The 24,903-nt window shown below is 41.3% G+C and overlaps 1 protein-coding gene across 1 annotated transcript in view; it reads left to right on the forward strand.

Moving 5' to 3' along the window:
• Window positions 1-24,599, forward strand: part of LOC147167674 (uncharacterized) — a 25,205-nt gene extending 606 nt beyond the window's left edge. The window contains exons 2-5 of the mRNA XM_086088079.1: window positions 340-385; window positions 10,940-11,053; window positions 22,609-22,817; window positions 24,422-24,599. Of these exons, the coding sequence (XP_085944205.1) occupies window positions 383-385; window positions 10,940-11,053; window positions 22,609-22,800 (309 nt within the window). The 5' untranslated portion in view covers window positions 340-382 and the 3' untranslated portion in view covers window positions 22,801-22,817; window positions 24,422-24,599. The remainder of the gene's footprint in view (window positions 1-339; window positions 386-10,939; window positions 11,054-22,608; window positions 22,818-24,421) is intronic.
• Window positions 24,600-24,903: the final 304 nt, after the last annotated feature.

Genomic DNA, 24,903 nt, shown 5'->3' on the forward strand with positions numbered 1-24,903 from the left:
ACACATTTTCATTTGTTTTGGGAAATTAATATTGTAATTCTTTTGAAGATTGTAAAATACTGTAAGTGGTGAATTTGTGAAAGCACCTAGAAGACTGTAGAAAGAGATTATACTGTATGTGGTGCGTTTTAATAAAACACCTTGAGGCGTAATCTGGGGAGAGAGCACCGCACATCGTGCGATTCGTTTCTACTTTCTCCCTGCACATGCAGGTTTCCTTTTTGTTACTGTGGAACACATGGACCTGTAACACATGCATTGAAGTCTTCAGGTCTCAATGGAAAACAGGCTTCCAAGGGCCAAACGAATCTAATGCAGTCCTTTGACACTCTTTTCCAGTTCCGAAGTACCACTTCGGCTCGGCTGCCTCGCTCGCTCGGCCATGGTAAGGAGACTGAAGGCAGCAAATACAAACAAACGGTACTGCAGCCAAGTGCAAACTGGAGCATCTGCTCAACCAGTGGTTTAGTCTTCTTGAAACACCAACTGTCATGTGTTCCCCCCCCCCTCTTTTTTTTCTTTTTAAATTGTATAGTAGCAGGGAGTTGGTAAAAAGAGTCGGAACATTAGGGCTTGACTGGGCGCACTCGAGGGGCGGCGACAATGATTCCCCCCATGAGCCAAAGTTGCCAGGGAAGATTCTAAGCTGGGTGCTGGCACAACAGCAGATGTAATTGGGTGCTTAAAAAGTTAATAACTTTGGAATAAAAGTGCTTGTCAGCTTTTTAGCACGTCACATGTAAGCTGTGACCGGGGCGTACGCTAACGACGACGACAGGGATTTAATTAAACGCCTTTTCTCCCCTTCCACTGTTTGACTTCCCGTATTTCAAACACATTCCAACTCAATTTCTCGCACCGAGTTTGATTTGAATAATTCCTTGCTTAAAGCCCCTTTTGAATTAATTAAGATGCCTGTTTGTACTCGTAGACCAACAGATGCCCCGCTGTTGGTTTAGGATGAAACAACAGCAGCCTGCTTTAATTGAACAGTTCACCTCTAAAACATTGTGTAAGCGCATAAAGACGCCTTAATCTGCAGCATTACATTATTTCTCGTAAAGTTTTTATTATTATTGTGTGAATGGGTAAGCGCGCAGCTAGTAAGGGGCACGACAATAATATTCAATCATGTTGAGCAATGGCCTCTATTGGAATACAGGCTACTATTTAACAGAGTAGGGTTTCGTTCCAGTGTCAGAGTTCCAAATCAGGGTTGCAAACAGGAGTTAGGGTTCCAAATTTAGGTTTCAAAATAAGGGGGTGGTTTTAAATGAGGGTACCAAGCCAGCCGAAAATTAGGGTTTTATCTCGGGATAGACTGATTGGCGGTGCTGATATTTGGTCATTCAACCTCATTGACTACAAATAATCGCCATCTGCCCCGACTAAACGATTGACCCTTGCGCACTCTGACCCCGGGTGTTCTATACATTCATATGGGTTTTTGTTTACCCTCCTTATATTTCCAGTTATGCTTGAAAGTTTAAATTTATGAGCACAATGTATGGTGAGACAAAATCTTAATTTCCATTAAATGCAAAATCCATCCATCCATCCATTTTCTGTACCGCTTGTCCTCACAAGGGTCGCAGGGGTTGCTGGAGCCTATCCCAGCTGGCTTCGGGCAGTAGGCGGGGTACATGTAAACGCAAAATTGTTTCGATATTTTCAGAGGTTGAAGTTGACCTGAGTAGAGATGTGGCGTGTGAATTTCTGTGATAATTCATAGCATTTGTGTCATTCAGCGGCGTTTACGGTAGCTTTTGTACATTTACAGTTGTGTTCATAAGTTTGCATACCCCAAGGGTATGTATGCTTTAAAGCGCAACTGGCTGTGGTTGCTCGTTGTGTAGCAGGTCTCCGGGAGATTAAAGGCTCTCTTTATGATGGTAGGGGGATTGAGTCACAAGAACGTACAGTTCATGTGTTCAAAAACAAAGAGCTGTGAGGCTTATGTCGTGTCACATTGTGCAAAAAAGCTAAAAGACTAAACCGGATCGAGGATGTTGTAAATGTGATCCTGCTTCAAAATCCTCCTGTTGGAATGAAAGCACTCCTCTGGACCACCCCCGCGTCCCCCTCCCTTGGCCCCCAGAGGCCTGTTAGCACACGCTTGATAGGCATCCTCGTTACCTCCGTGACAAAGCCGTGAACCAAACAAACATAGGACCAGAACAAAGCTGCCCCTGCGCGCAGCGGCCCCCGATGCTTGCCTCTGTGCTCATCAGCCCGATAAACAGCAATAATCACAGTAATGATGTATATCCGAGGGCGTTTTGGGAGGGGCGGGGAGATGGATTGTGGGGGGGGGGGGTGGGGGGGCTGCGGTCGGAATGCTAATCTGGGAGGCTTGCGCCGACTTCCAGGGGGATAGCAGGAGTGCTGCGTCCGCTTAGATAAGGCTGGCGAGCCCTGCGCCCCCCCCAACAAGAGCGGCCTCCATTGGTGGGCCAGGAGCTTGCTTGAGTGCGATAAGATGCTCCCGAGCTTTGGCCCCGTAGCTCAGGTATTAGCTGCCGTGCGCACAAAAGAACGCCGATGAATCGCACGTGGAGGCCGAACCCAGGCGGATGCCAAACACTCTGGGTGAGGAGATAAGTGGTGGTGCTCGGACAACGTGCTCCGCCAGTGCGGACCCCCACCGGCCCCCTGCTGGGCCAGATGAAGGCAAGCTCACCATGACGTCGCGTCATGCGCGGCCCGCAAAGCAGCAGCTTGCTGCTCGTGTTTATCTGCAGGACGGTCAATGGATGGATGAAGTATAATCCTAGAATTATTGCTCATTTATGCTCCAATACACTTTTATGTGTCCAGTGTTTACATAATTGATTTCAGTGAATAATTAGAAAATTATGCTTTTGGGGAATACTACTACTCGACACGCACGCATTGCAGAGGATTTCTATATGAAAGGTAGTATTAGAAATTATATGCAAGGGTTTCAAAATAGGGCTTCAAGCCATGGTTAGGGTTCAATATAAACTTTAAAAGCCAAGGTTAAGCAGATTGGGTTTTCAGGGCAAGATTAGGGTTTTCAAATGAGTTTTTTAAAGCAAGGGATTCCATTTGAAACGAGGTTGATCTTTCAATTTCGGTTTTGAGATAAGGTTGGTTTCAAGTCAGAGGTAGGGTTTTAAGTTAACCTTTCAAATGAGGAGTTCATGCAAACTGGCGACTAGCACATCTTGGCGAGCATTTTGTTGCCAAGACATGAGCAAGAGGTGTTCTGATTTTCTTCTTACCCACGAGGCTTTGCAAAGTGTTGGCTGCCCTGGCCAAGGAAGAAGTCATTATATTCTGGTGAAGATCCAAATAAAGTTGCACATTCAAGCATTTATGGCTCCTAAAAAAAAAACAACTTTCCCACATAAAAAGTAATTCATTTCAATCATCATTACCTGTCCCAAAGTCTCATCAGATGAAACCATAATAATGTAACAGCGTTGGAAAATTCGGAGAATTCTTGTTAACTTTTACGAGACACATTCATTTCCTGTGTAAGACTCCTGGTTGAGTTCTTTACAAATCAATATTCCTCGAAACGTTAACTCTCCACTCTGAAGTTGTGCGCCGGCGGCATAGTGAAGGAAGCGAACAGATGTCCAAACATCCACTCTGCAGTCAGCCCAGGCACAGTTTAATTACAAACCTTCCCCGATTGAAGTAAACAGCGCGGGATTGTCAGTGCATTACCGTTCCCTGAGAAGTTACTCTACTTTTAATCAAGCAATCTGCTGTTGGGTCCTCGCGCCGCCCGTGCGAGCATACACAAGAGCAAGTAAAGCGTGTTTTTTTTGTACACAGGCAAACTTTTTGTATCACTACTCCAAAAAGGGGGACACTTCTTTACGTACACCTGTACTCTGGTCACTTTGATAACAATTTAGCCATTCCCATTCCATTATCTATCCCACTTCTGCTTGTGGCAGTAGTCTTTTACAGCGCCCTGTTTTCACAGATAAAAATAAAAACATAAGGGGGGGGGGGGGGAGAGGAGAAAAAACAACCTCAGCCTGAGCCGCTGTAAGGAGAGCACAGCATGGATTTGGGGTTGCATGGTTGCCGCAAACAGGCATCCATTGATTAAATGTACTCAAATTATATCATTCTCATTCGTTCTCATGAATATATAATACAGATGCCACTGACGACTGTACTCTCTAATGGCAGCAACTGCAAGAGCAGCATTGTAGATTAGTTCTACATTGTGGCAGATGTTTTGAACGCGCTACTCCCATGACTTGTCACATTTAAATTGCTACTTGCCGAAAACTTGTGAAAGACTCGACTAGATTTCGATTTGTTCTTCGTGGGCCTCGACTTGAGTGGCGTGACTTGACAAGTCTACTGTTTACTTTTGAAAATCTGCTTTTTCGCTTTGCTTTTGAAAGAAATCTTTTTGTGTGCGTAAACCTGGCAACCCACCAGATGCAGAGTGCTGAGAAACTCTGAAGATTATTGCATTTGGATTCAAGTTTTTTTTTTTTAGCGAATCTAGCTGCAAACATGCAAGGTTTGCAGCGGCTCGTAATAACCACAAAGTCAGGACAGTTGCAGTAATCCTCCGTTTTCTCAAGAAGTGATGGCAACACCAAAATGGGACGAACCCTGACTGCTTAAAGAGCAATGTGGACATGGCTGACTTGAAAGTAAAAGTAAATAGACCATCAAAAGAAATCAGGCACTAAATGGGAATTGAGGCATTAAAAGACCCGCAGTGTAAACGCAGCCTCAGATAAGAGATAAGTCACCCCCCCCCCCCCCCCCCAACGCCCCACATCCCCCCCACCCCCCTCTGCGTTCTGCCTCCGCTGCACTTTGTGCTGGTGACTTTGTGCTTGCGCAATTTACTGTCAGACCTCCACTCGTGGCTGTGTAAATGATCTCCATGGGAGGGAGGGGGCCTGTCACCACAATGCCATACTTCAACACAAGCGAGCCAATTCTGATCAGCGCCTAATGTGAAGGTGTATATCACGCCAGGCGCACGCCTTCTGCACAGATTGTGTTGTGTTGTGTTACGAGTAATGGGCGGGATGTGCTGGTTGATAAGGAGGAAATCACGTCACCACGCTAGAGGTCGGGAGGTTTACTAGATTACTGATATCTAGAATAATCTGTAAATATACAGAACTATACTAACCCAATAAGTCACAATTTGGTAACATTAAAGTTTAAAAAAACAAAACAAAAAAAGTCTCAACTATTGCTCATTGCGAATCCTTTTATTTTTGACAAAATTATTCACCAATCTAAAGTGTTTAAAGTGGTTTCTTCTCTTTGAGAATAGATAGGTAGGTGGGTAGCTAGTTTGCTAACTCGGTAGCTAGGTAGCTACCCACAAAATCAGGGTGGGTTGCTAGATGGTTAGATGGATGTTTGAAGATAATCAGTTGAGAAATGAGAGCTGCACAAGCCAAAATCCCATATCCCAAAGCAGGGGTTAAAATAAATAAATAAATACAAATTGTTGGTTTGCTCATTATTGATTGCATTATTCTGGATGTAATGTCAATAGCGCCCCCTGCATGCAGCTCATGCTGCGTACTAGAATTATGCAGCCGCACAACAGTCTGTAATGGAGGCTACTTACTATATGTGCCGCTCTCCGTTGGGCTTTGTTGTGAGCCATTAGCATTAGCATCGTCTTTCTAAATGGCGATCCAGATGAGGCCCACGGACCATTTAGCAGGACCTCCCGCGGGGCTAATGGGCTCATGTCTCATAATTTACCCATATGGCTCGTCGTATGCGGCACCTTACTAGAATATTTAATATTCATAGGATCTTTAAGTTGATGAATTTGGAGATCCGTTAACATCTCGGAGAGGTGAGAGCCGTTGAACTAATGTGTTAACGCTCTTTTATTAGAGCCCGCCATGGAGATAATTGATGTCATTCATGTAAGATCAATGATATGATAATAAATGATTACCACAGACACACAATCAGATAGCAGCCAATGTGTGAACTATGTGTGACTTTTAGATGTTCGGCTATTGTATTTCTAGTCATCTTTTCAACATCCGTCCAATCCATCCACCCAGCCATGAGCATCCCGTCGACATACATGCATGCAATCATCTGTTTATCATTAGCAATCTGTATTTCAGCCATTCTTCCCTTAAGTGATTCACAATCATCCACTGTCCAATCTACTCATTTGTCATCCGTCGTCAATCAATCAAAGGATCTCTCTAAAATGTATCTATACATTCACTATTCACTATTCACCTGCTCATCAACCAATCCGGTGATAATCATCCCATCATGCATCCAGCATTTATCCAATCAGCTGTTGTCATCATCCATCAACATTCAGCGGCCTTTCATATAGGCCTATACTATCAGTTAAAAATATAATCCCTCTAAAATTCATCTATCGTCCGTCCATTGATACATGATCAATCCATCCGTCCAATTTTGACCAGAATTTCCCCATCGGTCTCATGTTTTTACCCTCCCCAATTAGCTGTGCGCCAACGTCTTCCTGTCACGCTGACAAGTCACCGACGTCCTCCCCCCCCATCCCCGTCTCCACTCCACTCCGCCGTAGATCTTTTTTAGGCGTCCAAATGTCATGCACGCAGCACCTCAGGCTGCCGTCTTTTGCAGAGGGGGGAGGATGTCTGCCAGTGGAACTCACACTCATCACTGAGAATTGGAATGCATTAATTCCTCCAAATTCACTCCTGGGAAGCTTGTTCTGCTCTCCGAGCCATTTGTTCCGTAATAGGCCAACCTTCCCCCTCCTCTGAGCGGTCTGGGCCACTTATCTATATTTTCTAATGCACTAAGCCAGGGCTTCCTTCGTCAGACCTCACGGTGCCCCCTTGAATCGTGTTAACTGTTTCCTCATTTCCCTCGTGATTCGTGGGGTAGCGTGATCGACTCCAAACCTAAAAGTTGTGACCATGTCAAAGTGTCCTTGAGCAAGGAACTGAACTCCCAGTTGCACATGACGCTGGTGGCAGCAAGCTCATCTTAAGCCACTTCTTGATGCCGTAAGCAGCAGTTTGTCAGCTAGTGAACAATTCTTCAAAAGAGGCGCCAAACTGTTTGAAACTCTCCCAGTTGAAGTTTATTGTCAAACTAAAACTAAAAATCAAACAAGTTGCGTATTTTATGTCAGCAACTTTTACTTTGGAATGTCTCTGCTTGCTTAATGCTAACACATAATGAAAAACACCATAAGTGGGCTAATGATTAGCATTTACACTCACGGTGTAATAACCCGTGGAATCTGTTAGCTTCAAATTGAAATATTTCATTCTCTGTCTTTGCAAATGTGTAACCTAAAATGAGTTTCATATTTGGAGTGAACTACTGAAATGAATGAAGTTTTCCACAAGATTCAGCTTCATTTGCCATGCATCTGCATTTTCTAAGGATCTGATCCATCTCCCTCACAATTGCTTTAGCGTCATTTGCACACTCAGCGTAATTCAGTTGACTGAAAGCCAGTGTGTGCCAGCATTGCCAAGTGAAGCTGTCACAGCTCAGCTCGCATGTGAGAGACACACACACGTTTTGTAATAGGCTGCCTCTGTCGAAAGGGGATGTACCTGTCAAATCGCTGAAATGACTACACGCCGGCGTCGAGATGAGAACGCTGGCATCTGCAACATCTGCGATGATCTCCCGAATGAGTCCACGCCTCGCTGCCTTTTGGTGTCTTTGCGAAATGGAATTATGCTCCGAGAACGTTCAGTAAACTCAAGTAGAGCTCGGCTGACATCCGGAGTCTTTAAAGTCGAACGCAATCCGTTGCAGCAATTAACAGATAAAGAGAATATTTTCTAACTTTATGTACAAAAGTCTCGGTAACACGTTCAACTGTCTTGCAAATGTTAAAAAAAAAAAAATAGTTCAACGTGTCAAAAATAATACATGAACAACAGTATTAGGGTGTCAAAAAAATTGTCATGTTATTTCTCACAATATTTCTTCAAATAATACATTTATGACACTCGTAAAACTGCTGGGTCAAATAACCCAAAATTGGGTCAAAAATTGGACCGCCTCGCTACTTGGGTCAATTCAACCCAACTTTCTTTTTTTCAATTTTTTGTATTAATAATAATAATAATAAAATAAAATTTGACCCAAGTAACAGGTCGGTCTAATTTTTGAGCAATATTGGGTTATTTTTTAACCAGAAGTTTTAACGGGGCAAGTTTGGAGTTTCAGATTAGGGTTTCAAGGATGGGTTCTGGTTTCAAATTAGCCAGCTCTGTTGCAGGGTTAGGGATTCTAAGTAAGGTTTCGGGAAGAGGTTAGAGTTTCAAAGAAGTTAATGTTTGAGGGTTAGGGCTATGCTTTCAAGTTAGGGTCTCAAACCTGGGTTAGAGCCTTAAACAGTAGTTGTGGTTTCAAGTCCAGGCTTCAAACATAAAACATCATTTAGAGTTTTAAATTACTGGTAGAGTTTCAGCGCAGGTTTAGGGTTTCAAAATAGGTTTGTAAAATTGTAAGGCAAGGATTAGCATTTTAATTTCGGATATCAAGCCAGTTCCATTTGCAAGGATTTTAAGTTGTCAGGCATGGTTTAGGGTTTCAAGACAGGGTTAGGATTGCAAGAAAGAAAAAAACAAGGTTTGAAAGTAGGGTTTCAAGCCAGGCCTAGGGTGTCAAATTAATTTCATGGCAGGGTTGGGATTTCAATAAAGGGTTATTGTTTCAAATTAGGGTCTTAAAACAGGTTTAGGCTTTAAAAGTGGGGTTTCAAGTTCAACTTTCAAACCAGAGTTGCAGTAACTTGGATCTTTTTCAGATCAAGAACCCTACCTACTATTTCTGAATTCTAATGAAGTTAATTTCTTTCAGGTGGAACTGACAGTTCTGGATGTTGTCATAACGATAGAGAATAATGAAGAAACTTATGGATTCAGCTTTCTTTGATTACTAGTTTTTTGTTTGTTTTTATGATAACAAGCTTACAATTCCAAATCGTAAATCCAAAAATGGTGCATGCTCCCAAACCCTTTCTGCGTCCCATCTTAAAAGTGCTGGAAAATGAATATGCAAAACCTTACTACCATCAATCATCCAAACTGTGTATCAGCAGGTCACTGACCTATAACCTACGAATGTAATTACCATTACCATTTTATGAAGTAAAACTTAAACAATCCTGATAGTTTCCTTGCTAACATTTTTTCCTGACTCCTGACCACCTTGTCACCTGTTGTAGTTTGTCATTCTATCAACATTCACTCTCACTGTCATCACATTTTGACATATTTGTCAAAAAGTGACATATTAATATCCACGTACGAGACAAATATAGCGTGGAGTTAAATTATCATACCGCAAGAAACTTCTTGACACAAAGGCGATATATTGCAGAGTGTTATTATCTTGTATTTTGATGTATATGGTGAACATCTCGCCCCGCCACGCTCGTGCTGGTTAATGGGCTCTCGCAGCCTCTTGACTGTTCATAAATCAGACGTTCAGCTTTGGCACTATAACAAATTGAGTAATCTAGCAAAATGTGTGTATCCATGAATCTTGAGTGGGGAATGTACATGCAAAGAGAGCAGACAGAGTGCCAAAAGACCAGCCTGCAGTATTTTGCATGTCGGCTGCTCGGTCTGAGTGCGCGGCTTTCATCTCTACACGCACAGCAACCTTTTCAACAGGATTATTATTATTGTTGTTGTTAGGAAATGTTTGGCTTTCTTCCAGCGACATTTTGCGACCACAAAGTTTCCAGGATGGTCAGTCTGAGAGTCAAGAAATGGTTTGTTTGTTTTTTTAGTCAGTATTTTTGTCATTGTGAAAGGGGGGCAGTGCCCCACCAGATGGCCGTGTTTCCCCTTTTACAAGATTTTCAAGCTTTGAGCTGTTGCTGCTTGGTAAATAGTTTTTGCGTTGTCGGAAGTTAAGGTTTTGGTTACAGGCCCTTCGAGTGATAGTTCATGTGTGAGTTTGATCATAAATGTCGGTGCTGTGTGCATCACAATTGATAACATATTTTCAAGCAAGGACCGGGGTTTCCGAACAAGAGTTAGGTTTTCAAGTTTCAGTACAGTTTTGATGCTTTGTTAGGGTTTTAAGCAAGCATTTGCGTTTCAAATTAAGATTCCAAGCCAGGGTTTAGCGCTTCAAAGGGTTGCAAGCAAGGGTTATGGTTTCAAACGAGTTCGATTTTCTAGTAAGGCCAGCAGTAGAGTTTTAAGCCAGGTTTAGAATTTCACTATAGTTTCAAGGCTAGGTAAAGTTTTATAACAAGGGTAGGGTTTCAAATTAAGATTTCAAGCCAGTGTAGGCAATTTAAACACTTGGCTTGAAACCCTAAATTCAAACCAAATTAAGGTTTCAAGCCATGGTTAGCATTTTGAAACTCTGACTTTTATTTGGAACTCTAACCCTGACTTGAAACCCTAATTTGAAACCTTAACTTGTGCTTATTCGAAACCCACAACATGTTTGAAACCATGAAACCCTATTCTGTGAAATGCTAACCACTGTCTTCATAACCCTATTTAAAAACTCTAACCCTAGCCTAATAAGAAACACAAATCTTGGCTGGAAACCCTAAATGAAAGTCCTAAATCCCGGCTTGAAACACTATCTGTGGTCTGAAAGCCACAAATTCAAACCTAGCTTGAAATACTGACTTAAATTAGGATCTAAAGCCGAGGGGTATGGTTTCAAGCCAGAGTTAAACTTTTTACAACTTTTGCTTTAGTGCCAATCTGTTGCAGTGGCCAAGTGCGAACACATTGTGAAGTATTGATTGTTGTGTACAAGGAAGATACTGTCTCGATGCCTCGGGAATGATTTGGACTCGAATAACATCGGCTCTTCATCATGCTTGTTGGGGGAAACAAAGAGCGCTTTATAAAGCAGCGCCACAAACCAGACGGAGTATGAGGCCGCGGAAATGCAATTGATTTTCACTCCGTCTTTCGTGTGTTCAATTATTTAGGCGGCGCAGTTGGAGAGAAGCGAGCTTCTGTCCTCCCCGAGGGGCCGCCAACTTAACCGGCACCGGTGTTTCCCTCACATTCCAACATTAAACGTTACATGCAGGATGGAGAAGGTGCGTGATCAACGTCTCCGAGGGGGATCGAATCAAGGTCGCCACCCGTTGGCCAATGATGTCAGACTATTTTCCCGCCCTGCAGTGTCGATGCTTAACGACCACTTTCATTATTCTTTGAGGATTAGTGTCATTATCCATCGAGCTCAATGGCCTCCCGCAATGTCTCCTGCATTGGAGATGAAATTGGGTTACTTTACAATTATGGAAAAATTGATAATCTTACTTATAGTAACAATGTAAATCAGGGATGGGCAACCAATAACTCTCGACCAAAGAAGTTTTTGTTTCCCCTCAAAAATATTCTTAAAAAACAAAACACTTATACACATTTAGTATATGTTTTCCCATGAATAATGGGGGAGGTGGAAAATAATTCCTGGAAAAAAGTTGTTTTTTGTTTTTGTGGGGGGGAGAATCAGCGAATACGCAAATCCGAGGGTGTCTAATTATGAATATGCAGGGATCAAATGGCGTTTTAAGTTGTAACATCACTAATCACCACTAGATGGCAGATATGCCTTAGTTGCACATACGCTTGATCTTCCTATACTACAATTAGGCCTAATAATTCTTTCTTTCTTTTTTTGCAGATTTGGCATGATATACAGGACAAATATAGTACCTCAATAATATTACAATTTTGAGTGACTTGATTTTTTTGGGGGGGGGAACCTGTACAAAAACATAATGTTGGTTTCTTGTTCAGTAGTTTTGTGCCACCCTTGAATGGTAATTTTAATAACAAAAAATACAGTATGTGGTTATTTTGTTGTTTGCTTCCAACACTTTCTTGTTGGGTTAGGATAGTGAAAAATGTATGATGAAAAATGAAACATATATTAAGAGCATGTACTTTGCACGTATGCACAAACTCTTATGTAAATAATTACAATGTAAATAATTATACAATTTGTGCAGACACTAAAGAATAAATGAGTGTGAGTAATAATTATGTCATCTACATTTTGTGGATGCACCATTCGTGTTCAAATATTCATTGCTTAAAAGGGTTCTTCTGATGTATTAAAACATGAAGTGCCTCCCATCAAGTGGAGCTGGTAGGCCCTGGCAAAAAAATGTCCACAGCTTGCGTGTCACATACTTCGGCCCAAACACACACACACAAGCGGTGAACAAGCTGGTACTTGTCTCCACTTGGGAGCCAAAGTCTGCAAGTTGTTAAGACGGAAAAAGATGTCAACTTGTCATTTTTAGTCCGGATGATGGACGCCAGATGATTCTTGCTTGTCATGTTACACAAAATCCCATTTCAAAGACAGAAAAGGAAAAAAAAGAGTCACGCTTTTCAGGCCAAGGGTAGGGTTTCAAGTGCGGATTTCAAACAAGGCTGTTAAGGCTTTTGAAATAAGGTTTAAATCCAGGCTTGGGAGTTTTAAATTGGTCAGAATTACGGTTTCAAACGGGTAAGGCTTTAAAAGTTGTCTTTCAAGACAGTTGGACACATTTGGTGTTTGGAATAGAGTTTCATTTTTTATGTCACAAGACGACAGGGTTAGGTTAGTAAAGACGATCTAAAACCTTAGTACCTGCTCAGTCTAAGTGGATTCGCAGGCGATGGTCTGGCAGGACGTGCTTCAATCATAAATACGCGAACAGCAGGCATCGAACACCCTGAATGAAAAGAGCTGCTTAGATTTGTCATGATTTTAGTCCGCCATGACAGCTCCAACAGCAGCGGAGCCTTCCCGCTCCCTCTCAGGTCATAGTTTTTGGATTTAAAATTAGGGTTTCGAGCCAGATTTATGGTTTCAGTTTCAGGGTTTCACGGGAGGGTTAGGTTGGGGGTTCAAATGAGGGTTGTCAAAGCAGGGTTAAGCTTTTAATGAAGGATTTCAAGATAGGTTCAGGTTTCAGGTCGGGTTTTCATCAAATGAGGGTTTCAAGACAGAATTTAATCTTGGTCAGTGCTAATAAGCCGACTAATTTAGAACGATAAATGATAGGCTGGGAAGAAAATGTGATTTATTGTGCCTCCCCTTTAAGCCAGAAGTCTTTATAAATGCGGCAACCGTGGCCTCGTTGCTTCTCTTTTTTTTAATCCCGTTGCCATTTAGCCGGCGTGCGGAAAAGGTTACTGTGTCACGCATTTGGGGACAGCGGCCTGTTAATGCATGAATAGCGCTTACAAGAGCAGCCAATTATATTTAAAAAAAAAAAAAACATCTCTGGACAGCAGGTACGACACTGACGCAAGCTTTGGACTCCACACGCAAGCCTTGCGAAGGACCAACAAGATGAGATTGTACGAATGGTCGCCGTTGATGAAAGTGGAACGTCACTTCTGATGGCCGTCATGCTGTGACAGGGTCATGAGACTCGTGACCATGCGGGGGTTACTCACATAAGAACTATTTGAACCGGGCCAGAACTTTCCTGTCGCATGGCTGGCCTATGAAGAAGCAAGCAGACAGACTGACAATGTTTTTTTTTCCCAAGTTGCAGTTTGTTTCTATTCTATTCTATGCTCAATGGCGGGTTATTATGAATGACAGGCGAGGAGGAGGAGCAATACGAGTGACCCGACTTTGGATGATTGTTTTTGCTTTGACTTACAAGCAGGGGCCTGCTTGCCCATTAGGCAAATTAAGCAGATGCCGAGGGCGCCGTGGATGCTAGGGGGATGCCAAAAATCGAAATTAATGTAAACAAAAAAGTGAAGCTAAGAGAGATGAATGAATTTGAAATCAGTTGTTTTTGCCAAGGATGAGCCACAGCTCGCACAATATTGAATGCACGCGACTCGGTTGATTTCAACATTTACGACATAATGGTGCACTTTAAATAAAACTAATGGATTCCTGGATTGTGTAACACAATTTGAAATAATATTTTTTTGGGGTAAAAATGATTAGTATTTCATTTTAAAAGGCAGTAAGAACATGCAGATAAATACATGAATGATTTACTGTTTTATACTATAAAAAAAACAACAGTGTTGTGGAGAAAAGTGAAACATGAGTAAATAGTAGCACATTTTTGGTGTTTATCCTCAGTCCTAAATCTAATTCAAATGCATTAAAGTCGGCTAGCTTAATGCTAAACATAATGGCAAATGTCACTGATAAGGTAAAGGTGGTATCTGTCAAAACGTTTTAAGAAACAAATGTTTGAACAACATATGTAGGCAGATAATATTGTTTGTTCTGTTTTTATTTGTTCATTTTTCCTTTCGGACAATTTACAACGTTCAATTTTCACATACAATTGTACACGAAAAGAAAAAGGGCCGGCGGAATGAAGTCGAAGCGTGTATATAAGCTTTTATATAAAAATACTCACAGACGTATATTCTGTATCCTCTGTGAAGAACTATATTACTGCTTACTGAGGATTTTGACCAACCCTTCATTTATATCTGTATGTCTGAAATATACTACCTGGATGTTAGGCAACGTGTATTTAAAACAACCTCACAACATTGCCTTCCGCTAGCAGCTAGCTCAACGCTATAATGCTTTTCATTTCTATTATGCAGATGGCTGTTATGAATTACTGGCTAATCACTTATCAGTAATTGTACAACACATCAAGGTTGTGCCGCTGTATACTTGAACTTCCAATAAGAGAAGCAAGCATTTGTTTGTTGTAACAAACGGAACCAGTGAGTGTATCTCTCTTACGAACCCTCCAAGTGAACCCGATGTGAACCACAGCTGTGAAATCCCGGATTAACCGCACGCTTCTTATGGGTTGCGACTGCACGACGGCGTCCACGTTCACAAACCTTTTTCCCGTCTTTCTTTCATTCTTTTGGCCACGTGCTCAGTGAATAATGCAAAGCCAGCGTGCGTGCCAGGTGATCAATTCTCCAGTGTGCTGTAAATCCACAAGGCAACTCCGAGGAAGAGGCTGTGTTTTGACACGGCGTCATTATCATCACACACAAAGAGTGGCTCACCAGGAGTCTTGAGAGGGCTGAAGGTGCAAGGAAGGCCACGTCGGTCTCAAAAGGCTTGTTGGCAATGATAACGGGGGGTGGCGGCAGGTTGTTTAATTTGCTCCCTCAATGGATGATCAGATGACGGCTTAATGAAATCGCCCTCGCTGATAACGATCCCACAATGACCAGTGGGAGAAGTCGCACAGGTGGCCAATGGCGTCGTGTGCCGGTTCATTCTTTGCTTGTCTTTTTGCTACCGTTCAACATGCTAAGAAGCATACGAGTAGAAAGAACTAATAATCGGGAACAATAACACAAACGATGACCATTTTCATTAAAGAGCTTGTGGGAAAAGTTTGCTGACCTAAGGCGGTGAAGGAGCTTAGAGAGGTAAGGTTGGGTGAGACCATTTTAAGAAAACAAAAGAATCGAGAGACTTTACCTTATCCAGCTGCCTAAGACCAAAAAAAAAAAAAACTGGATTTAAGAATGACATCAATTTGCTGGCCCAATTTAAAATCCAAGTTTGAGAGTGTTGGCTTTCGATAGGTCAGCAGGGTGGGACGTGCAAGTGCCAATTGGGACCAAACACCCTAGCTTCTGTTTTCTTTTCATTGAAGTTCAAGAAGGCAGCAAATACAATGAAAACAGCAGGGGCCTCGAAATAGAACCCTGTGGAACACCATATGACCGTGGAGCAGTGGGGCTCTGCCAAGAATTGTATTCATTTGTTTTTTAAGCTCATCTTTCTCTGTCACTTTTGCGTCTTTGACTGACCTTCAACAGTAATGCAGAAAAGTTTGGAGAAATTCAGTGGGTGAAGACGATGTCCTGACTTTTAATTGGATCTGGGCCACCTTTTGTTGGTCTTTTTTTTTTTAAGATGAACATCAGTTGATCAACATGCAGGAGTAATCCACAAACATTTGATGAAATTCACTCAACAAATATGCATGTACTCCTTATTATTAAGATGCCATTGATTTATTGTTGTCAAGAAAAATCAGCAAGGTTCTTGACTTTGTTGAAAATAAACATGGTTTCTGCTGCTTTGGTCTTTTTTTGAGGAGTGTGTTCAAAATCAGCATGGTTCTTAATTGCCATTGTGTATATAATCCACGGCTCGTTTTTCTTTTCACCCAGCAGAACTCACAAAGCGGTCCGGTGCATTGCTTTGAATCAAAACAACTTAATTGACAGTCTAGTGAAAAGTAAAGTATCACGTCGGTCAATCGGACCCAAAAGAGCTCGTCGTTGGTCTTGGCTGTGCTTTGATTGCGCTCACTTGGGGGCAGGTGTGCAGACAAAATGTCTAATTTATGAAATTTCGCCTCTTGGCGCCTGTTGTGCTGTATCGGCCACTCAGCACTAATGGAGGCGGAGCTCACAGCATGTAAAAAATGCTGTGAAAGATTTGAAGACAGATGACATCATCGGTTGTTTGTAAATCTCAACATTTCAACTTTTGACCCACAATCCCAACTAATCCAAATTAAATAATCGGAACCCGTCTGTTTCCTTTGTCCTGTTTTGCAGCAGGATTGTTGCATGCCGACCTCAGAAATTCATATTTACATGAGAACAGATTTTTATGCAAATCAGAGGAGACAAAATATGTGATTCAATTCAAATAAACCCCACAAAAATAATATTAAACCTCCGTGCTCTTAAGTTGTCAAAGCTATAACGGACAAGTGCTTTTAATTAGTCGAGTCGGTGTACGGCGAGGACCGAACCGGGCGACGTGGCGCTGATGCGAATGTATAATTCAGCGTGGTCACACTACAAAGCGTGCAAATGAATTGGCCGTGCTGGGAATGTGGAAATGTGGACGCGCGTGCGCGACGAGGTCACCGAGGAGTTCCTGACGCTCCGTTCGCCGACCTTGAGATGAAGCGAAAATGAAGATTGCAGACTGCAGCTTGATTATCTGCGGCAAAGATCAAACATGCGCGTTATACATGTGCGTTGCATTGATGTGCGCTATCCTTACAGTAGTAAAGTATACCCTTGATATTCTAACAGTACAAATGTCAGCCTGTGACATTAATTGAAATGTTGTGCCCACACACACACACACAAATACCGAGATTTTGAATAAATAATGTAGATTTCAGTACATCAAGTATCCTTTTGTGCAGCAGGGAATGACTACACATGTGTAATGTTAATTGTAATATTTCTTTTAAAACAGTTATTTTACAAATGCATAGTGATGCAAATATAGGCCCCCCCCCCAAATAATGACACTTAATAAATAAAATAATGTAAATTTTAATATTGACTATTAATGCTGTTCATCTCTTCAATAAAATACGATTTGATACGTATCCATATATTTAAAAGTGGAACGATTTCATTCGGTTCAATTAGATTCACTCTTTTTATTTTTGTTGACTTTCCAATTCAAATTGTTTTTTGTTACACCCCTGTTGACTATTGATTTTTATTTTTGGTTCAGCAGGGACTCACTCCCAAAGCATTTTAATGTTAATATTAAATGAAAGCTTTGTGAAATTTTAAAGTAATTTTTGGATATTAGGTGATGTGCTTTATAGGATCGATACATTTTTATGGTGATTTTTATACTTGCTAACTGCGAGTGCGTGTGTTTTATTTATTTGTTAGGACACCAAAGTGATGGCAAAGAAACAACACAATGGACTATTTGTGAATGGAGGACGTGAAACACGAATGACCATTTTGGAGGCGTCTGTCTGGACAACAAACGACATACGCGAATGACAGATGACACGTTGGAGGAGATCTACAAGGCGAAACATGTCTAGTGTGGAAATTTTGCAAACAGTCAAGGAAAGCGCAACTCAAATCAAATAGAGTTCCAGGCAGTAACATCTCCACTAAAGTGTGACACAGCGGAAGAGCGGTGCCAGCTCCAATATTTCTCTTGCTTTGGGCCGCTTGCCCAGATTTGGACAAAGCTTTGGCCGGGCATGTGCTGTGATGTGCACTTCAAATGCAACACTACAGTTCAGGTGCAACAAACAAACAACACGCACGCATGTCATTCTTGTGACCCAACTAACTCGCTAACCAACTGTGTATCCATGTGCAATGTGTTAAATTGCGTAATAGATCAACTGTTCTCCATTGTCTTAATTAACTACTGTAACTTAAGTTTAAGCTAGCTCACTACCTGACATAATCAACTAACCCAAAAAAAGATCATTTATTTTTACTTCTAACTTTTGTAACTAGCTCTCAGCTAGTTCACTAACTTGGAAAAGCAACTAACCAGCAAAATTGTTTCCCTTGAACTAACTTTCAGCTAGCTCACTAACTGACAAAAGCGACTAATCAACAAAGGAAATATTCTTCCTTAAACTAAGTAATGATGAGTTATTAACATTATTTTTTAGTTTTAATTTATATTTTAGCCGTTTTGGATTTAGTTATAGCAGTATGGCTTAATGAATAGAATTGTATTATCTGTCTCACTCTCAGAAGAAGGGCAACAGGTTTGTTCCATTTGATATCTTTAGAGAGTTTTTTGTCTAGGGCCGGTCTCTGCCGGTCGGAAGAGGGGAGTCACAGGCTTATTATTATTGCTTTTCTCTAATCTGATTTATACCCATGGGAACAGATTCTCTTGTATTCACTGAGTGGTAAACAAATGTACTGTGGGCTGATGGGAGGAGACTTTTCGTATTCTCCCACTTTTGAATAAGTATTGATGCCCCACGTTGGACGAGACAGACAACCTGATAGAACACGGCTTCAGTGTCATCAGCCTTTTGTCATCAGAAGCTTCTGATAATTATTTACCTTTGCAAAGGGACTTCTTCACCAGGATCTCACCATTCAGTTAATTGAACACGCAAAGAGTACAATACTTAATATTGACTACTCTAACAGTAACTAACGATTGTAACTAACCTTAAGATAGCTCACTAACTGCCAAATTGACTAATGAATGAAGGAAATGTATTCTAACGAACTTAACTAACTAACTAATATGTCACTTAGTACAGCTCCAGCAAGGCAGAATGATTATGGCCATCTTTGTATTTATTTTTTGAAATCACGATACCGTCGCACTCTGTTCCAGTAAATGGCAATAAATTAACATTTTTGTTCTACAATTGTTGAATGTGGTGGGTCGCTGCTCTCCCTTGGCCCCACTGCAAGCGGACTGTATCATTTAAAAGTGACCACAGATTCATCCATCCCAAAAGTATGCAGTTTGTCCTTGCAACAAACTAATTAACTAATGAATTACCTAATCTAGGTCCCAAACTCCAACTATTGGTAGCTAACGAACAAGCAGTTCTCCAGGCAAGCGACATCATCGTCTACGTGTGTCAGAGCAAATGTTAATCCTTCTTCTGTTGGCCGTATTGCGATGCCGCGTTATTTCTCGCTGGCGCTCTCTCTTTGTTCACGCTTCTTTTATGAGTTCCATCCGTCCTGTTAGATTTCACGATCCCATTTGCCTTTAAATTCCCACGTGTGCGCGTGCGCATCAAATCAAATGTTACGCTGGCAAATTGATCTCTTCTTCATTGGCCCCTGGATTGTTTTTCTTCTGACGACTTGATTGTAAACGTGCTCTCATTGACCGTGAGTGACGATGTTGCAATTTGGACTTTACAAGCATGGCTGAGCCTCTGAAGGGAGCAACAATCAAGCTGTGCACTATGCAGTCGTCCACGCTTCATCGTGGGAATTATTTTCCAGACCCGCTCGTCATACGGGAAAATTGGCAACATAGAGAAAGAGAGCTTCTTAAACTTGTCTTTTTTTCACCAAGTACCATCAACTGTCAGCTACTGTAAGATTGTGCACATGTTGAATTAGACAACCGCACTTCAATAATGCAATTCAAATGTTGATGAATTCTATCAATGTTATTTTTTTCCTGTCTGTCTCCTGCTTCTGGCAGTCAAGATGCATGATATTCTATTTGGCACTCTTTCTGACATTTACTCCATCCTAAACTGTACTGAGGTTTGTGCTGCACTGTTGCCAACGCGTAACGCATCCCATCATTTTCCACGCTTAGCCCCAGCGTCCGAATCTGTCCGCCGCCAAACATCCTGGCCTGATTTTTATCACAAGCCGCCCGGGCGCGAGTGCGTTTTGAATAAAAAAAATGGCAAGTGTCCCCGCATGCATTGATTCCCAGCGGCTTTTGAAGAACTTCAGCTCTTAACTGCTCCCCCGCCGGTCCATTTATTTAGATTAAGTGGAGAAATCCATCTTAATGAGCCTGCGTGAGTCGTGTTGTTTTTCATGCTCGACTTTGGTCTGACGGATGCCGTGTAAACAACATGCGAGACATGGCGAAAGGCTTTAAAATGAGCATGTTGACATGGCGTGGGAACACCCATCCGTCAAAATGTTTATTTCGTGATCTTCGTTTCTCTTTTTGATGTACAAACACCTGCATAATTCTACTTTTTTTGGGTGTGGTAGAAAAAACTAACAAACCAACCTACTAACTTACCAAACAAACTAACTGAGAAGCAATGTCTTTTCCCTTGGTATGGCTATACTGACAACAGCACCCAACTAAATAACCCACTTACCTACTAACTGTGTAGCACTGTGTTCTCTATTAGACATTAACTAACTAACCAACTAATTAACCATGCAACATAGACCTTGCTAACTAACGATCTCATTTACTCACTGTAGCACTGCAATTGTGCAATGAGTTTTGTCTTGACATAACCAACTAACTAAAATAGATTGCACAGTGCTACGTGCAATCTATTTTGTCTGGCACTAACTAACTTACTAACTAACTCCCTTTTGGTAAAGATCTGATTAAATTTACTAACTAACTAACTAACTAACTAACTGTGTAATGTTTTTTTGTTTTGCACTAAATGCAAATTATTGTATTTGTTCAACCTTTGCATACTGTAACTAACTAACTGTGTTTTCTCATTGGATTATTGCGTAAGTGAGTCGTAAGCCACTCTGTGATAAAGATCTGATTTGATTTTGTTTCATCCTTTGAGACGCTTTTTTTGAGGCCCCGCGTTGTAGGCGTGTCTTGTCAAGTGACATCACGGCCGCCGCAAAGCTCCGGCCGCGCCGTGGACCTCCCAAATGTTGTTTGGGTGCCGTCCAACTGCAACCAGGAGGAAGTGACAGCTTGAAGGGAGACCCCGATGCCAATTTACTTTGATTTTTTTGGTGTGTGTGTGTGTGTGTGTGTTGTGAATATTGTGAGAAGCGCTGGCATCAAAGTGTCCTGATTCACTGCGAGACATAAAAAGAAAGTGTTAGCGCTGCGCAAGGTCCTCTTGGGTCCTCTCACTCGTATCACTTATACTGCTGCGAGGAGAAGGTCGTTGGTTGGCTTGGAGGTCGCGCTGCAGAGGAAATACCCAGCAGGCACATTCATTCATTGACACTTTTCCAAACGTCTTCGAACCCAACTTTGTAACCCTAACCCTGCCTTGAAAACATTATTTCAAACCCTAATTTGAGACCTTCATTTAAAACCTGGCTTAAAAAAAAAAACAACCTTACCTTAATGGGTTCAAACTTTACAACAATATTGCAGTCACAAATCTATGATTTGAAACCCTATAATTAGCTTAAAACCCTCATTTGAAACCATAAACCTGGCTTCGAACCATACTTTGAAACCCTAACTATACCTTTAAATCCTACTTCAAAACCCTAACCCAGTCATTTCAAATCCAATCGCTGTCTTGAAACCATACCTTGACATCCTAACCCTGTCTTGAGACCATATAAACCTTATCTTGAAGCACTAACTACGACTTCAAACCCTACTTCAAAACCCTAACCCAGGCTTGAAACCCCAAAAACCATCATTTGAAAATGCTAAGGCTAACTTCAAACCCTACTTCAAAACCCTAACCCAGGCTTGAAACCCCGAAAACCATCATTTGAAAATGCTAAGGCTAACTTCAAACCCTACTTCAAAACCCTAACCCAGGCTTGAAACCCCGAAAACCATCATTTGAAAATGCTAAGGCTAACTTCAAACCCTACTTCAAAACCCTAACCCAGGCTTGAAACCCCGAAAACCATCATTTGAAAATGCTAAGGCTAACTTCAAACCCTACTTCAAAACCCTAACCCAGGCTTGAAACCCCGAAAACCATCATTTGAAAATGCTAAGGCTAACTTCAAACCCTACTTCAAAACCCTAACCCAGGCTTGAAACCCCGAAAACCATCATTTGAAAATGCTAAGGCTAACTTCAAACCCTACTTCAAAACCCTAATCCAGGCTTGAAACCCCAAAAACCATCATTTGAAAATGCTAAGGCTAACTTCAAACCCTACTCTGCCACACTAACTGACATGAAACTACAATTTTAAACCATAAACCTTGTTTGAAACCCTACTTTGAAATCTTAAGTCTGGCTTTAAACCTTACTTCCGCTGTCATGGCGTCAGTGACTTCTCCTTGAGCCCCACACGACAACGATGTTGTGAATATTTGATCACGATATAAGGCGAGCGTCGTAAATAAAATATAAATGACTTGAAGAAGATGGAGGTTTTCCCTGGGGGAGGTCCTCTTGCAGTGCACATATGAGACACTTTATTAGGTTCACATCACACACACCACAAAAGCGCCATCTCAAATGTAAGGGTTGATATGAATCACGTTTTTCATTATTTTTTATTTATTTATCCAGGACGACAAGAAGGACGACAAGAAGAATGGCGGCTGCAGACCTCACCTGGCATGTCGGCAAAGCAGTATCGGCGTCATGAAAAGCCTCCATGGCCCATCAGATCTTCCAACTTCCAGCCCCGTCAGTCTGGCTGGAAGCGCCCTTGAGCAAGACCCAAGACCAGATGGGCAGACCTGCGCCGGTTGGACATGAGTCGAGAGAAGGCCGAGGTACTGGTGAGGGGGAGAGCGTGCTGTCCGTGGTGTCTCTGTGCCCTACGAGCAAGAGGGTTAGTAGTAGTAGGGTTTCAAAGTAGAATTTAAAACTAGGATTAGGGTTTCAAACTCGAGCTGGGCTTTCAGAGTAGGGTTTTAAACTAGGGTAAGGGTTTCAAAATAGGGTTTTAAACTAGAGTTAGGGTTTCAAACTCGAGTTGGGCTTTCAGAGAAGGGTTTCGAACTAGGGTTAGGGTTTTAAAGTAGGGTTTTAAAATGGTAGCACGTTTTGAAAGTAGGGTTTTAAACTAGGGTTAGGGTTTCAAACTCGAGTTGGGCTTTCAGAGAAGGGTTTCGAACTAGGGTTAGGGTTTTAAAATGGTAACACGTTTTGAAAGTAGGGTTTTAAACTAGGGTTAGGGTTTCAAAGTAGGATTTTACACTTGAGTTTGGGTTTCAAAGTAAGGTTTTAAAATTGTATTATATTTTGAAAATAGGGTTTTATAAAAGAGGGTAGCGCGTGGTGTCTCTATGCCCTACGAGCAAGAAGATTAGTAGTAGTAGGGTTTCAAAGTAGGATTTTACACTTGAGTTTGGGTTTCAAAGTAAGGTTTTAAAATTGTATTATATTTTGAAAATAGGGTTTTATAAAAGAGGGTAGAGCGTGGTGTCTCTATGCCCTACGAGCAAGAAGATTAGTAGTAGTAGGGTTTCAAAGTAGAATTTAAAACTAGGATTAGGGTTTCAAACTCGAGTTGGGCTTTCAGAGTAGGGTTTTAAACTAGGGTTAGGGTTTCAAACTCGAGTTGGGCTTTCAGAGAAGGTTTTCGAACTAGGGTTAGGGTTTTAAAATGGTAGCACGTTTTGAAAGTAGGGTTTTAAACTAGGGTTAGAGTTTCAAAGTAGGATTTTACACTTGAGTTTGGGTTTCAAAGTAAGGTTTTAAAATTGTATTATATTTTGAAAGTAGGGTAGAGTGAGGTGTCTCTATGCCCTACGAGCAAGAAGATTAGTAGTAGTAGGGTTTCAACGTATAATTTAAAACTAGGATTAGGGTTTCAAACTCGAGTTGGGCTTTCAGAGAAGGGTTTCGAACTAGGGTTAGGGTTTTAAAGTAGGGTTTTAAAATGGTAGCACATTTTGAAAGTAGGGTTTTAAACTAGGGTTAGGGTTTCAAAGTAGGATTTTACACTCGAGTTTGGGTTTCAAAGTAAGGTTTTAAAATTGTATTATATTTTGAAAATAGGGTTTTATAAAAGAGGGTAGAGCGTGGTGTCTCTATGCCCTACGAGCAAGAAGGTTAGTAGTAGTAGGGTTTCAAAGTAGAATTTAAAACTAGGATTAGGGTTTCAAACTCGAGTTGGGCTTTCAGAGAAGGGTTTCGAACTAGGGTTAGGGTTTCAAAGTAGGGTTTTAAAATTATAGTATGTTTTGAAAAGAGGGTTTAAAACTTGGGTTAGGGTTTCAAAGTAGGGTTTTAAAATTGTATTATACAGGGTGTCCATAAAGTCTCTTTACCATTTTAAAAAATGTGTTAAAAATGCAATTGATTGGATATTTTATTCAGATTTGTTCTATTGTATTGTTTTTTTTTATCACACTGCATTTGTGTGTTTCAGGGATCCTGTTTGTCAAAGAGGCGACGCCATTGCCACAACTGATGAGGCTAAGCTACAGCGAACATGGCAAGACATCGAGTACCGTCTTGATGTGCTAATGCTAACTAATGGTGCCCATGTAGAAGTGTGTTAAAAGAGGTAAAAAAAAAAACTTTAATAAATGCTGAATACAATAGAACACATCTGAATAAAATATCCAATCAATTGCATTTTTTTTTTATACATTTTTGAAATGGTAAAGAGACTTTATGGACACCCTGTATTTTGAAAATAGGGTTTTATAAAAGAGGGTAGAGCGTGGTGTCTCTATGCCCTACGAGCAAGAAGGTTAGTACTAGTAGGGTTTCAAAGTAGTTTTAAACTAGGATTAGGGTTTTAAACTCGAGTTGGGCTTTCAGAGAAGGGTTTCAAACTAGGGTTAGGGTTTCAAAGTAGGGTTTTAAACTAGGGTTAGGGTTTCAAACTCGAGTTGGGCTTTCAGA

Source organism: Leptonotus elevatus, chromosome 10, assembly GCF_054856555.1.
Source record: "Leptonotus elevatus isolate MCC_2025b chromosome 10, RoL_Lele_1.0, whole genome shotgun sequence".
Lineage (NCBI taxonomy): Eukaryota > Metazoa > Chordata > Actinopteri > Syngnathiformes > Syngnathidae > Leptonotus > Leptonotus elevatus.